This window comes from Poromitra crassiceps (assembly GCF_964638095.1).
Source record: "Poromitra crassiceps genome assembly, chromosome: 19".
Taxonomy (NCBI): Eukaryota; Metazoa; Chordata; class Actinopteri; order Beryciformes; family Melamphaidae; genus Poromitra; species Poromitra crassiceps.
The window spans coordinates 18,965,195-18,980,275 of NC_139646.1; the positions used below are offsets into that span (position 1 = coordinate 18,965,195).

At 45.1% G+C, this 15,081-nt stretch overlaps 1 protein-coding gene across 2 annotated transcripts in view; it reads left to right on the top strand.

Moving 5' to 3' along the window:
- The window catches only part of pnpla6 (patatin-like phospholipase domain containing 6), a 37,074-nt gene extending 22,850 nt beyond the window's left edge, over nucleotides 1-14,224 (top strand). Inside the window, exons 29-36 of one of the 2 annotated variants that reach the window (XR_014553553.1) lie at nucleotides 5,194-5,310; nucleotides 7,048-7,196; nucleotides 8,416-8,568; nucleotides 8,828-8,944; nucleotides 9,189-9,276; nucleotides 9,525-9,676; nucleotides 11,006-11,779; nucleotides 12,049-14,224. Coding sequence is in view for 1 of the 2 variants with exons in the window: in XM_083656069.1 (XP_083512195.1) it covers nucleotides 5,194-5,310; nucleotides 7,048-7,196; nucleotides 8,416-8,568; nucleotides 8,828-8,944; nucleotides 9,189-9,276; nucleotides 9,525-9,676; nucleotides 11,006-11,077 (848 nt within the window). In the remaining variant the exon portion in view is untranslated. Of the gene's footprint in view, nucleotides 1-5,193; nucleotides 5,311-7,047; nucleotides 7,197-8,415; nucleotides 8,569-8,827; nucleotides 8,945-9,188; nucleotides 9,277-9,524; nucleotides 9,677-11,005 lie in introns of both variants that reach the window. The other variant, XM_083656069.1, reaches the window with a different exon arrangement.
- The last annotated feature ends 857 nt before the right edge of the window (nucleotides 14,225-15,081 follow it).

The following is a 15,081-nucleotide window of genomic DNA, read 5'->3' on the forward strand; positions in this document are numbered from 1 at the left end:
AACCTTCAGGACAGGCACCATTACTCTTCTTGCTCTGTATAAGACAAGACTCGTGAATATTATATTCTCATATGAAATAGGCTTGAGGCAATACACACCTTTTTATGACTTTAACTTGCGCATGCATAATCTATACTGAATGGACTGCATGCTTTCCAAGGCTTATACGAAGATTTTATAGACTATAGGGGAAATTATATGGACAAAAGAAAAAACATGTAGATATTGCTAATATGCTTGCCTCCTGATGCATCGTCACCGATCAAATGTTTCTGATTTGTGTGTGCTTGGCTGGCAGGGGAGATGCACCATCACTAATCATAGCTAAAGTAGAATTAGCCTGGGACGACCCCCATCAGCTGTTAGCTGGTGGAACGCCGCCCACCCCCAAATCCAGTGTGGAATTAACCGCCACATTCCATGGCAGAATTAATCTTTCCAAACTATTATAATCACAATAAACCATCTTCTAATGTAGTGTAGATCCAATTGAGACATTACTGGTTGTCTTTTTGATTTGGGCTATTGAGCCTTGAGCCTGATCGCTGGATTTGGGGGGCTCTGTGGGCCTTTGCAGGCCTGGGTCTACCAGAGGAACGTTGTATACTCATGATCGCAACTTGGCATGTGTCTACTAACTGCTGCAGCAAAGCCTTTGTCTCTCTCTCAGTCTCATCTCCCCTCATCCACCTCTGTCTTTGTTGGTTTCATTTTCACCTCTTCTCTCTCCACTGACTTTCTGTCTTCGTATCTTTCTTCTTCTCTATCTCTCTTTTATTGTTGATCTTCTTCTCTCTTATTACCCTCTAAAATAGGCTAATATGGTGACGCTGTAGCCTCTTCACTCTTTTTCTTTGCCCTCATTTACCTTACACATCTGCTTTGTGTCCACAACTGTGTCTAAAAACTCCCAGAAAATGCCCTAGTTATTTCCCTAATGGCGGGTCCTCCTTTTGCACAGACAGACGTGGCAGCGCGCTGTCCATCCATAGGCTACGCTCTCTAGGCAACATAACCGGTTTAGTCGCTGATCGCTAGACGCCTCCCTCCCCTCCCTCCATGTCAACATGTAGGATCCAGAACACTCCGCCTTGCCTTTTCCTCCTTTGCTTCTTAATCCCACTCCCACCCTGCTTCCTTCACACGTGACCTCCTCTCCTTGCTTCCTCTAGTGTTTTATTTCCTGGTGTGCCTTTCTTCAGGCATTTCTAGTGTGGCGCTGCTACTCTGAATGTGTCACTCTGACTCCGGTTGTTGTGGCAGGATTTTGGGGTGCGTTCACGGCGCTAGGCACCCTCGGCAGTACGTTCAAAGAGGATGTTTCAAAGTGGTTTTCTTCACAGAATCACACAGTCTGATTATACGAGCTTGCAATACTTCCTGTGTGTTTTATCCAGTGAGCAAGATGATCAGAAGCTGATAACTCAAGGCAGTCAGTAATTTGACTTAAGGTTGAAATCTGAAACGTAGGCCTGTGTAGATTCATTTCAGTCATGCAGATAGTAAGATGTCCAAAAACATATACAACCAAAACCCACTGGACTTATAATGAAGAGTTGAAGACATTTCAAGTCTGCGTTTTAAGTCCACAGGATTTTTTTTTTTTTTTTTTTTTTTTTTTTTGACATCTGAAACTTCTGTGAAACACCAAATCTGGCTTCTCTCTTCATCCAACTCTCCCCTCTCTCTACGGTTTGGGGAGTTTTCTTAGAGAGCCTATTTCTTTAAATTAAGCTAGCTAACCCTCTCTCTCTCTCTCTCTCTCTCTTTTCTTTGTCTCTCTCTCGCCGTCCTCCCACCTCTTGGTCTCCCTATTTAACAAAGCTAATTATTTAATATGCTTAATAAAAACAAACTTAGCATAACTATTGTAAGGCTATAAAGCTAATTTGTTGTCACTCATCCAACAAATTTGGTGTAATTTATAGTGATTGGCTGGTTTTAATTCATGAATGGTATTCTAATTATTATGACAGTGCTTGGTTAAATTGTGGTGATATTTTAGCATCTTGTTCTGTGTCATTGGTATGAGCTGAACCTCTCACTCTTGTCAAATGTTTAAGTATTTAATTGGCTTAGAGTGTATTAATTTAATTGGCCATGGAATAGTCCAGTATGCTGTTACATGACATTGGCCTCACCTCAAATTGGTTATTATTACATTTTGTTAGAAATTGTAGCGAGAAAAAGTAATTTTGTTCAGACTGTGTTACTTGTGTAAGAGCTGTTACCCCCTTTCCACCCCCCTAGCTCTCTGTCTCGCTCGCCGCAGCCTATTGCACTCTCTTCCTCTCTTTCACCTTCTCTCTCTCTCTTCTCTGTCCCTCTCTCCTCCTCTCTCTGTCCCTCTCTCCTCCTCCCTCCTCCTCTCTCTGTCCCTCCCTCCTCCTCTCTCTGTCCCTCTCTCCTCCTCTCTCCTCCTCTCTCTGTCCCTCCCTCCTCCTCTCTCTGTCCCTCTCTCCTCCTCTCTCTGTCCCTCTCTCCTCCTCCCTCCTCCTCTCTCTGTCCCTCTCTCCTCCTCTCTCCTCCTCTCTCTGTCCCTCTCTCCTCCTCTCTCCTCCTCTCTCCTCCTCTCTCCTCCTCTCTCTGTCCCTCCCTCCCTCCTCCTCTCTCTGTCCCTCCCTCCTCTCTCTGTCCATCTGTGACGTGGAGTCCGGCCCATGTTTGATGTGTTCCTCCTTCTCATCTCCATCTCCTGACAGGTTGCGTGTGGCGCTATGTTAGAGCCAGCGCCTCTTACACCCCCTATTTACCTCCCCTCTGCGACCCCAAGGATGGCCACTTGCTTGTGGATGGTTGCTATGTTAACAATGTCCCAGGTCAGACTTCGAACTCCCGCTCACCAAAACCCGCCCTTTCCCGCGTCCATCCAATGACAGTCGACCACTTGGCTACCCTCCTCCCCCTTTCTTGTCCCCTCCCTCCCGAGTTCCCGACTCACTCCTTAACCAGCCCCGCCCTGACCAGCTGGACATTGGGTACCCATGGTTTGGAAGGAAAGACTAAATCCAATATATCTCTTTGGATTGATTAAATAATCAATGCATAAAGTTTCAGTGGCCAATAGGATAGCTCTCCTTCACTCCACAATTGGCTTTGTAAGGTGCATACACAACAACACTGCACACACTGTCAGATCCCAATTGGCTTGACCCCACACCTGAACACGCCCCCTTATCCGCACTCTCTGATTGGCTGTGAGGTTTTGCCCGTGCATGTTTGGATATTCATGGGTCAGAGAGAGAGAGGTGCATGATGGTCCTGCTTCTTGTGGATCTCCTATTTTTGCTGCCATCCCCTCCCCCACCATCCCCCCCACCCTCCCCCCTATTTTTGATCACCAAGGTTCTGGACTTGGCTAGTAAACTCTGACGTCTTCATGCGCCACTTCACTTCACTTGTTTTTAGAAGGTTTCACAAAGAATTTCACCATTTCTGTAGTCCAGGAAATCTGCCTTTTTATTTTGATGGATTTTCAGCTTGAGATTCAGGTGTGGAGAAATAAAAAATAACACTGTGCATTTGAGTTATAGAAAACCTGATAGAGTTGAAGATGGAGGTACTTCCCCTGCCTTTACTGGAGATTGTGTAGACTGGACAAGGTCATCGTTGCATCGGTCTGTTTTTGTCGTGGATCTCTGTCGATTCTGTGGGCCTAGATGTTTCCGTCAGGTGGACTCAGCTGCGGCTTGTTTCTGCGGTTTCTTATGAGGAAGTCCTCAGTGACTTTGCTTTCTGTGTCATATGAATCATCTGTACAGAGACATGGTGTACCTTTCCCAAAAAGCACCTGTCTTCTCCCCCCCCCTGGCTTTGCTTGCTTTTATGTGCATGCCAATATTCCACACAGTATACGCCAATCTATATATCTCTCATGAATATTGATGGCGTGTCATTTTGTTCCCTTTGAGTTATTTTGGGAGTTAAGTGTTCTGGATCCTACTGTTGCCCATCCTGGCCCCCGTACACACTGAATAAGCTTCTTTACATCACAGATATAAAACCCTCAACTGATGACAAATATCGTATATGGACAAATTGAAATCTGTAGGCAGTTAAGTAGTTAATTGAGAGTCCCTCTTCACACAAAAAAAACGAGAATTCTGCCTCGGCATTCACATTCTCCTCCTGCCCTCCTCAAAACCCCGGGCACAGTTGCACCCCTCTCTTTTCTCTTGTGGTGCTCCTTATCCTTCCAACCCATGCAGCAACCGGCCTGCTCCTGCCCCCTGCTGGCGCTGAGCTGTACTGCAGGACTGGACAGGCTGGTTGCCCCCGGACATGTTCAGTGACAGATCTCCAAACAATGTCACAACATCAGCTGTTGACGCAACCTTATCTGCCTGGTTTACTCTAGGTCCGCTAAGGCAGTGATTCCCAACCAGGGGTACGTGTACCCCTAGGGGTACTTGAGCAGCTTGCAGGGGGTACTTGGAATGATTGGGGAATACAATTTACCTCCAAAATGATAAATATATATATATTCCAAGTCATTTCATAAGCCCATTGTTAAAATGTGATGTGTGTGCCACAACTAGTTCTGCTGGCAAGTGTCAACTGCTACACTGTTCTGCTACTGATAATGGCAAAAAAACAACTAAAAAGCCCAAACACCGACAGTTCAGTGAAAGACATATTTTGTATAGATTTACTTGTATGTAATCATCAACACGCATGAGTGAGGGGTACTATTGTCATGGAAAAACAGCTCAAGGGGTACACAAGACAAAAAAGGTTGGGAACCACTGCGCTAAGGTATTTTCTACCGTTTTAGCTTATTTCAGCTTCAATTCAATACGGTTACTTTCAAATGACTGTATTATTGGCCAATTTAAAATCTGAAATCTAGGAGAGGAGCTAATTGATAAGTTGATTGTCGAGACATCGTTTGGAGATCAAAACAGCCTTGCTCTGTGATGGTTGCCATATACTCTTTACCGTATGCACGGGTCCAATGTCACACACGGTCTCTGTGCAAGGTAATGAGGTTTGCGGTGGTGTACATCAGAGTCTAAAAGGTGAGCAGAACCTCAGTCCCGGGCCTTTGCCGGGTCCGGCGGCTACCTCCCTTTGGCCAAGCGCCCGCTGGGGTCGGGACTGTGGTCTGCGTCCGCACTAACCTGAAACGTTGAGGCAACGTTATTGAGATGTGATTCCCCTTCCTCCTCCTTCCTTCCCTCCCGGGCTTGCCAGGCTCACTGTGGCGCTATGTGCGGGCGAGCATGACCCTCTCGGGGTACCTGCCGCCTCTCTGCGACCCCAAAGATGGCAACTTGCTTATGGACGGTGGCTACATCAACAACCTGCCAGGCAAGTAGAGGTGGTAGCCCCCCACCTACACACAGTCCTCCATGCCCACCGAACCCCTGAGCCCCAGAGAAGAGGAGGGGTGAAGGGGAGGGGAGGGGAGGGACGGAGATGATCTCTTTTTAAAGGGGGTTTTAAGGAGGTTCTGGATGTTTCGAGGCCGGGTAAGTATATAGCATTGGGCTTGTCCTAATGCTGGTGGAGGGTAGTCCGGTGGTAGTGGAGTGGTGTGTTGAGTTGAGTTTCCCCCATCTGAATAATGAGTTGGTTCAAACCATTCAGGAACATGAATTCAATTGATAAGGCATTTGGCAAATGTCCAAAAGACCTCCTCATCTAAGTCTATGGAAATTAATGAAAACAAAAATGATGATGATGATGATGATTATTATATAGATGGGGGGAAATCAACAACAGTTGTATTAAAGATGGTTTCTAAATAAGGACAAACTATAAAAAAATAAATCCACATTGATTTGAGGAATGTGGATTATTTGTCGATCAAGCAGCCTGGTGTCAGTTTGCTGTAGCGTTAAAAATGGGCGGAGGGGCTTCCATTATTCTCCAATTAGAATGTGACATTTAGGTGACTTATACCTACATTGATCCCCTGCTAAATGCACAAATTGTTTTTTTAAGCCACTGAGCTTGAAAACCAAGTTATGTTTGAGCTACGAGACACCAGCCTGCTTTGAGAGTTCTTCTCCTCGTGTTGAAATGAGTAAACACTGAAGCTCTCATTTTTAACCAGAAAGCTGTATTTGCTGCTAATTGGCTAAGTCTGTTTGGATGGAGCTGAAAGGGGTCGGAGGGGAGGGGCATCTTGTCTCTGCGGACCATTAAATGCATCTTGATTTCCTGAAAGCATTTGCAAACGCACCAGACCAAATCTACTAATTCCAATCATGTTTATGTGAAGCAAGAAGTAAACAGTGCTTGGCTTTCATCATGGTGCCCAGATGAATCCCCCCCCCCCCTTCGCCCCGAATCTGTCTCTGTGAGTTATGACAAAGTGTATCCTCCGTACCGAAGATGAAACGCAGCCCATATTTCACAAAGCTCTGGACAAACTTACTGTGATTGTCTGTCTGGTACAAAAGTGATACCAGTTTTCTTTGAGGTTTGTGGAATACAGGCGAGTGCTTTCTGGGCCCAAAGATTGATCCATCAAAAGGGAGCCATGTGAAATCAACACCTTTAACTTCAGAATTTTAGCTGTATTTCCATCGCTCTGCCTTTTCCTCTCAGAGTCTGTGCTCATTCAGTGCCACAGTGACAGTTGTTGTTGTTGGCGCATCAGTGGATCAGTGCTTTGGGCTTGTGGGACGTCTTCCTGTTTTGAACGGGCTCAACACCACAAAAATGCTCACCTCCCCAATGTTCCTTTGACCTCTGGCAAGTCAGCGAGAAAGGCCGTGACCTCACTGCTTGCTGGCCAAGAGAATACAACATTTTGTAAATTGGTATATGTCATAGATTGGCCATAAATCCCCTGCAAGTGGGTTTGAAAACTTGGAAAACTGATGCTTTTGTGGTGTAAGTTTGTCGAAACACCGTGGAGGCTTTAGAAAACTGAGATTACCATGATTCAAGCTTAGTAACACAGGATTGGTTTTCTCATCATCTCTGCTGCTGGATTTCTTTGTTTTGTGTGCGTGTGTGCGTGCATGTGTGTGTGTGTGTGTGTGTGTGTGTGCGTGTGTGCGTGATGAATGTTTGTGTCTACATTACGTCCCACAGCGGACATTGCTAGGAACATGGGTGCCAAAACAGTCATTGCCATCGACGTGGGCAGCCAGGACGAGACGGACCTCTGTAACTATGGCGACTCCTTGTCCGGCTGGTGGTTGCTGTGGAAACGGATCAACCCCTGGGCAGAGAAAGTGAAGGTACAGTGCGGGTGGGCAGCACAAGCCACCGGCAAACTACGGACGACTGAGCAACTTCAAACATGGCCGCCCGCTGTATCTGAGTCAACGTGACGCCTTCGGCACCGAGCGTCCGATCAATGTGCAGCATTGTTCTCCTGCCACCCAATCAGCAGGCTGAGCCACCCTGCCTCAAACCATCACGTTTCTATTGGACTCAGTGGGGAATGCTGATATCACACTGGCCTGGAATTAAGTCCTTTTTAGGGAAAGGTTACTTTGGCATTTGGTAAAATACTAATTTATTGGGGCGTCACGGCCAAAACCAATGGTTATTAAAATCCCCCTTTCCCCATTTTTCCTTAACAAAAATCCATATCCTACTAGAAAAATGTGCTGCAGTGTGATACAGCACATAAGATGGCTCAGACTACAAAGGAAATCTGCAACTTTCTTTTCAGGGCGCAAAGGCCAGTTGAAAACGGGGCACGCCAAACTGGCCGCGTGGGTAGAAGGGGCGTTACGAGCGCTCTCCGGGGCATCCACGGCACTGGCCTTTTGACCTTGATATAATTCCTGCCCTGATCACATGGTGTACATGTGTTTTCAGAAGCCTCTCCACATCACCCAAATTCCTCAGGAAAATGCCTATGTGCAGTATACATGCTGACATTTGTGTGTTCATATAGCAGTGGTTCCCCAACTTAGGGCCGCGACCCTAAGTGGGGTCGCCTGGAATTCAAATAGGGTCGCCTGAAAAAAAAATTGCAGTGGTGGTAATTGCAGTTGAGATCCAAACAGTGTAATGTCACATAATGTCACTATCTACTGCAAAGGCTTCATCCAAATGGACATAGCCTGAATCAACATTGTGAGAGACTCTTTTTTTTTATTACAATATTTTAGATTATAACTTTGAATCAGGATTCTGAGAATAAAGTCAGAATTTTTAGATTGAAGTCACAATTCTCAGATTAAATTCAGAATTCTGCGGGGGAAAAGAAGCATAATGTGACATCACTGACGATGTCACTGATGATATTATCGATGGTCTACCGGAATTTGAAATCTCCCTAGATTTTTGTGACGTCAAAATAGGGTCACAAGCCAAAACAGTTTGGGAACCCCTGTCTCTGTCATATAGTGTTTTTTAAGACACACTACTGTGTTCATTTGAGATTTTCACTCTCACACACACTAACCCCCATCTCTCCTCCCCCTCTCCCCGTGGCATGGCCAGGTGCCAGACATGGCAGAGATCCAGTCTCGGTTGGCCTACGTGTCGTGTGTGCGCCAGCTGGAGCTGGTGAAGAAGAGTGCCTACTGCGAGTACATCAGACCTCCCATCGACCGCTTCAAGACCATGGACTTCGGCAAGTTTGACGAGATCTATGTGAGTTCCTGAATCCTTCCAGCCTGTTTACATTTTCTGTTGCCATGTTTGCTGCTTTGTTTTCCAAAGTAAGCATCTGCTCTTTGTCTATGAATTTAGATGTGTTCACAGTAGCAAATGTTAGTGATTTTTTTTATGTATTTATTTTATTTTTTTGCTGCGTATTTAAAGTCATGTTACCAAATGAAGTACGCGATGCATTGTAATCACAGACATTATGAGGGTCACAGAGTCTTAATGAAAACACCTGGGCCTTCAGGATGTGGGCTTCCAGCACGGCAAGCTGCTGTTCACTGGCTGGGCCCGCGGTGACATCATCGATAACATGCTGAAGGACCATCGATCAGCTGACTACAACGACAGCAAGAGGACTGATGTGAGCTGAGAACACACACACACACACACACACACACACACACACCATAACGGCATTTGAACTGGTTGATGTATAGACTTTAAATATTCTACTTTAAAATACTCCACCCTTGCACTCGTAAGTCGCTCTGACATAAGAACGTAAAAATACCTCAAATGGAAATCATATCCTCATCAAAGCTATACTACTTTAGCATTCCTTTCACCTTGCTATAATGCTCTGGCGATGATTTGTGGTCCCTTAGTCCTGCACATGTCCAGCGGCCGACTTCACTGACCTTGCAGAGATTGTATCCAGGATAGAGCCGGTCCAAAGCTACGTCGCTGCAGAAGGTGAGGGACCACCAGCCAATTAATTTCACTCTAGGAATAACTTCTAGACGACAGAAGATCAAATACTAATTTACTGGTTTTAGATCACTCTAAATAACTCTAAAACCCTTGTTATTTTGAGTTGCTCCCCCCCCCTCCCGCCCTGCACAATTCATGTCTTCATTGCCTCAGGGCCTAAACAATAATGTGATGACTTTCAACCTGGAAGGCCAGTCACACAACTCATTTCTCTACATGTCTCCATCCAGCGGAGGAGTCTGACTGTCTGACGGAGTACGAGGAAGACGGGATGGACACGGTGAGAGAGGAGGAGGGGGAGGAGGAGGAGGAGGAGGAGGAGGCAGAGGACGCGGAGGACCACTCCCCTGGAGAGTGGGGCCACAATGGAGTCTTCCAGACTGTGAGTGCATGCACAGAGACACACACACACACACACACACACACACACACACACACACACACACACACACACACACACACACACACACACACACACACACACACACACACACACAGCAACACAAACACACAAAAACATTACAACATCTGGAATGAGGACCTTTAGCTGATAATGTCCTATTTTTATGTAAACGCATGGTAAAACTTGTGCCACATCCCACGTGAGGACTCTCCACTGCACTGACTACAGTCTTGTCCCAAACCTTAACCTTAATCATTATCCTTCACCACTACTGCCTTATGCCCTACCACAATCTAAGCCTAACCCTGATTTGGAACCTATCCTCACTCTAACCTTTAAGCACAAGTCTCGCCATTTCCCACCTGCACTCCATTTTGATTTCCCCATCTTTTTGCACCATACCATTCAATTCTGACCAAAATCTCATCTTTTGCTTCACGAAAGAGATGTGTCTTGCCTGCCTGGGTGCACCACTCTCCTGTGCAGCCCTATTCACCTTATGTTCAGACCTTACAGTGGGCCAAATTCTTCCGGGTCCTTTTAACACTTCTGGCGGTCACGGCGCAAAATAAGAAAGTTGTTTTTGGAGCGGACAGTGAAGGGGGTAAAATAAAGAACGTAGCCTACTACTTTGAGCCGGTACACAGCAAGCAAGCGAGTATCCACTGTTAGCCAGGTCAGATAACGTTATCGTCGACAATGACGAGCACTTTCTTGTAAAACATACCTGGACTCCAACAAAGAAAGCTTCAGATAGTTTTCTCTCCTCCGAGTTGCGCTCGACCCACTAACGTCAATAAGACCCGCAGATGTTTTTTGCCATTTTATTTTATTTTATTTTTAGCCGGAAGTTTTGATACGGCCACACAACCGGGTCAAATGGGCGTGGCTACATAAGGTGAATAGGGCCAGTGGCTCTCCTGTACAGTCCTATAGGGCCTGGGTGCACCGCTCTCCTGTGCAGTCCTATAAGGCCTGGGTGCACCTGGGTGTTTTTTTACTGATTTCCTGCTTTCGTGGTCTTCTTCAAACTGTTGTGGGCTTTAAAGCTGCCAGTTACATCAGTCTCAGGCTAGATGCTGTTTCAAGATGAGCAAATGGTGAGGTGGGAGAAGGGCGGGACTATAGACTTCGGTTTCAGGACAAAAAGTTGCATGTTTTCGCTTTAAACGGCCCCTTTTCAAAGTAACAAATGAAATGTCCTCAGTCCTCAGTTTTTCAAAATGGCTCACTTACTGTAAAAACTGAAACTAGCCCTCGAATTAGCGACAATTAAATCTAACACTCTGTTCTGCGTCTCTTCTCCAGGATGAGGAGAAATCTGTGCGCCAACGCCGGAAACTCGATTCCAACACCTGCTCCGAGGTGTCCGACTGCTGACAGAGGGCAAAGGAGGAGCAGGAGAGGGGGGGGGGGGGGGCGGGGAGGTAGAACAGGGGCCAAACTCTGGGGCCAAAGACAGCAAATAGAGGATGGGAAGCTGGACCTCACACTCTGCTCCTGCAACTTTTGAAACTCTGAAAGACTCTTTTTTTTTCTCTTCTTCTTCTTGAGGGAATTACCTTTGATCCTTTCCCCCCGAACTGATGAACCTTCATCTTTGAACGCACATCAAAGTGGCTTCCTCCTGGCTCTCCACCCTCTGACTTCACTGGCGTGCGCTCTCAAATATACAGAGCATCTCTGGAGGTCTCTCCCACCACGCGCCCACCAGACACACGACCGCTGGCTGCCAACTCCACAAACCCTGATGGGATTCCCTCAATAACCAACACACAAACCGGGACACTCATTCTCAAGAGTAACTCCGGTTTTGGTTTCGAATGAACAGGGAGACGCCACCTGCATGTCCCCCCCCCCCCCCCCCCCCCTCCCCCGTCTGTCTATCTGAACGTTTATATACATCTGTACTGTACTGATACAGCTTCAATGCACTTCATTACTGATGAGGAGAAGTATTAACACGGTCCATGCATTTCCTGTATGCCTTCGCGCACTTGTTCGGATGAGTGTGTGTGTATGTGTGTAAGGTGTGCCTGTGCCTGTATGCTCAGCCGTGTGTGTGTGTGTGTTTGTGTGTGTGTGTGTGTGTGTGTGTGTGTGTAATTGTGTGCCTGTGCCTGTATGCTCAGCCGTGTGTGTGTGTGTGTGTGTGTGTGTGTGTATGTATGTGTGCCTGTGCCTGTATGCTCAGCCGTGTGTGTTTGTGTGTGTGTGTATGTGTGTGTGTAATTGTGTGCCTGTGCCTGTATGCTCAGCCGTGTGTGTTTGTGTGTGTGTGTATGTGTGTAATTGTGTGCCTGTGCCTGTATGCTCAGCCGTGTGTGTTTGTGTGTGTGTATGTGTGTAAGGTGTGCCTGTGCCTGTATGCTCAGCCGTGTGTGTGTTTGTGTTGGGAGACGTTTTCTGCACTGTGTTTCCTGAGAAGATTTGATGCCGTGATGTAGTTCTAATAAATGAATGGATGTAGAAGTGTAGTTACTGACAGGCGAGGCGATGCTGGGAGATGCCAAGTAGGGAGTCAGGTAGGGAACGACGTGTTGAATGTGTGTATGCACTAATTAATGAATGGATGGATGTAGCAATGCAATTACTAACATGCTGCTAACATGTTGTTAGCTTTAATGCCATTTAGGGAGTTGTATATGGAGAAGATACATGATGTTTCATGTAGAAACCAATTTACAATGAATGCTGAATGAATAGAGGTTGAGTTAGAAAGCAGGGAGGATGGATATGGAAGGAGATGCTTGAAAAGCGAGAGACTGTTGGACAAAATGGGTACAGAATTGTATGAGCTGCTGTAGAAAAGACAACGAGTTGAAAGAGTGGAGACAGAAGTGGAAAACAGATGGACCTGTGCCGGGGGGGGGGGGGGGGGTGGGGGGGGCGACATGATGGAGCAATCTGCACATACAGTTGAGTAAGCTTGATGTACTGTAGGGAGACTAGATCAGACAGGAGCAGGCAGAATGTACAGTGAAAAGTAGTGATGACTGGCATGATTGAAATGCTTGGATGCGACTGTGTGTGTGTGTGTGTGTGTGTGTGTGTGTGTGCGTGCGCTTGAAATTGTGTCTTGAGTGAGATTGTGCATCACAGCCATAACCGTTCGCTTGAGAACGAAACGGACGATGACGACGATGCCTTTTCATCTGGAGTTTGATCTGTTCACACAGACGACGATGCCTTTTCATCTGGAGTTTGATCTGTTCACACAGACAATAATGACTGTGGAGATGAGAGCGGGGGGGGGGGGGCGTATTTGCCAATTGCTTTGCATGGGGTCACATACAGCACTCAGGATTCCTACGTGTATTTTCACATTTCATTTTCCAGGTTTTGAAAATGTTCTGAAGAATAATCCTCAGCTAAGGGGCGATATTAGGGATGCACCGATATGAAAACTTTGGCCGCTATGGTAATCGATATTTACCGATGTCGATATGATCTGTATAAAAGTTTCTATGATAATCAAATGGTGTACATACTGAAAAACACATGTAAACACTGCGAATTTGAAAAATTAATGCATTTCTTTATTTCCAAAACATTTTGAAAAGCCCATAAATCATAGATTTACCGCATTGTTTCCTTTCAATGTGAAAACTTTGGCTGATAACAATAAAACCGATATTATGGCAACATCGGACCGATGTCGATATGTTAAAAAATGACTAACATCGGCCGATACTGATATGATTGCCGAATCGATATATCGTGCATCCCTAGGCGATATGGACCAGCCACTATCATCACACGTCACACTGTAAATCAGTTAAAATCTTCAATATCTGTTAACAAATTATAGTCTGTCAAAATATGGAAATGTGAAATGGAAAATGCGTAGAAACCCCGAGTGAACCACAACTTTAAACGGCCACAAATTCACCTCATGTAACTGACGCTTGATTAATTAATGTGGACCTCTTGTAGAAATTGTAACAATTATATTATAACATACACAATGTTGATATTCATATGTATATGAGGAGGACATTTGTAAGTTGAGGCTTTGCTGCAAAACAAGGGAACCCCTAAAGGGGGATCCCTGTTAAAATCCATTCACCTGTTCTGGCTGGATGGTTGCCAGTTTTGCTTTTTTGTTTTTATTTATTTGTGTTACTACTGGCTTTTTAAAAGATTTTTTTTATGGGGGTAGGGGGGATCCAAATGAATATGATGAACTGAATGGTTCTTACTTTAATTAGCTTGGCTTTAGCTGTTTTGCACTGAAGTAATGTGGAATAGTTCCTTGCTTGGAATATGGGATGTTTTTTGTTTGTCTGCCATCCACCTTGAGATGCTAAGGGAGACTGAAAGATGTTCTGACTTGAGAAGAGAGAAAGATGTTAATTTAATTTGCATATTGGATAATAAATCTAAAATGTAATGTGCATATTGGATAATAAATCTAAAATGTAATATGCATCATGTCTTGTTTAATTTGAGTTATGGGTCAAAACTAGCTCACAAATCCAGTCAAGAATACAACTTGCGGTGAAGTTAAACAGAGTCAAATCAGACAGACAAAAAGGTATTTGTCACTCCAATGAAACCATTGCCCACCATTGTTTAAAGAAAATCTGGGAATGAATGGATTTCCAGTGTAATGTAACGTAACACAAAAGTAATTTGAGGATGACACGTGCAGGTGATGCAGTGAGAGGTTCCGCTCAGCTGTAGATTTCTCAGTGGCCAAGCTGCTGTTTGCACCAGCGGCCAGTCCCCAAAACCAACATCAATATTTGAGTTGGTCTTCGTTCAGCTGATGTTTTCTTTCCAGGTGCTAATCAACGAACTGGCGTGCTCAACCCAACGTTTTAAAGATGGTTCCTGGGTGCCGATCCAAACATCACAAAAATTAAATCAAAAACAGCACTCACAGATGTCTATAAAGTTTAAACTTTTAATGCGCACAGCAGCAGTGATACAACGGACGCGTTTCAGCCTCACAGGCTTTCCTCAGCGTTGTTTCCAGGTGTCCAGGTTCATGGCAGGTGAAAACCACAGTTCTACTCACTCTCCAACCACAATAACAAATTCAAGTAGCCTATAATGCACTTTTATTTTATTGTATTGTTTTTGTTTGTTCAAATAATTAAACGATTAATGTGCATGGGAGTGGTTTTCAGGGCTTTTTTTAATGTTAGGATTTCATTTTTTATTAATGCACAACTAATAGCAGTACCCAACACTAGGCTATAAACAAACATTAAACAAACATACTTTGGGAAGAATATGACATCTCTGAAAAGCTGTTTGTAAGACATTAAATGGCTATATTGTGCATAGTTTGCTAGCAGTTGAGAGATTGCATAATACCTTGTTGTGTTTCCCATATTTTGTTATTTATTGTTAAAGGAACACCCCACCAATTTTCA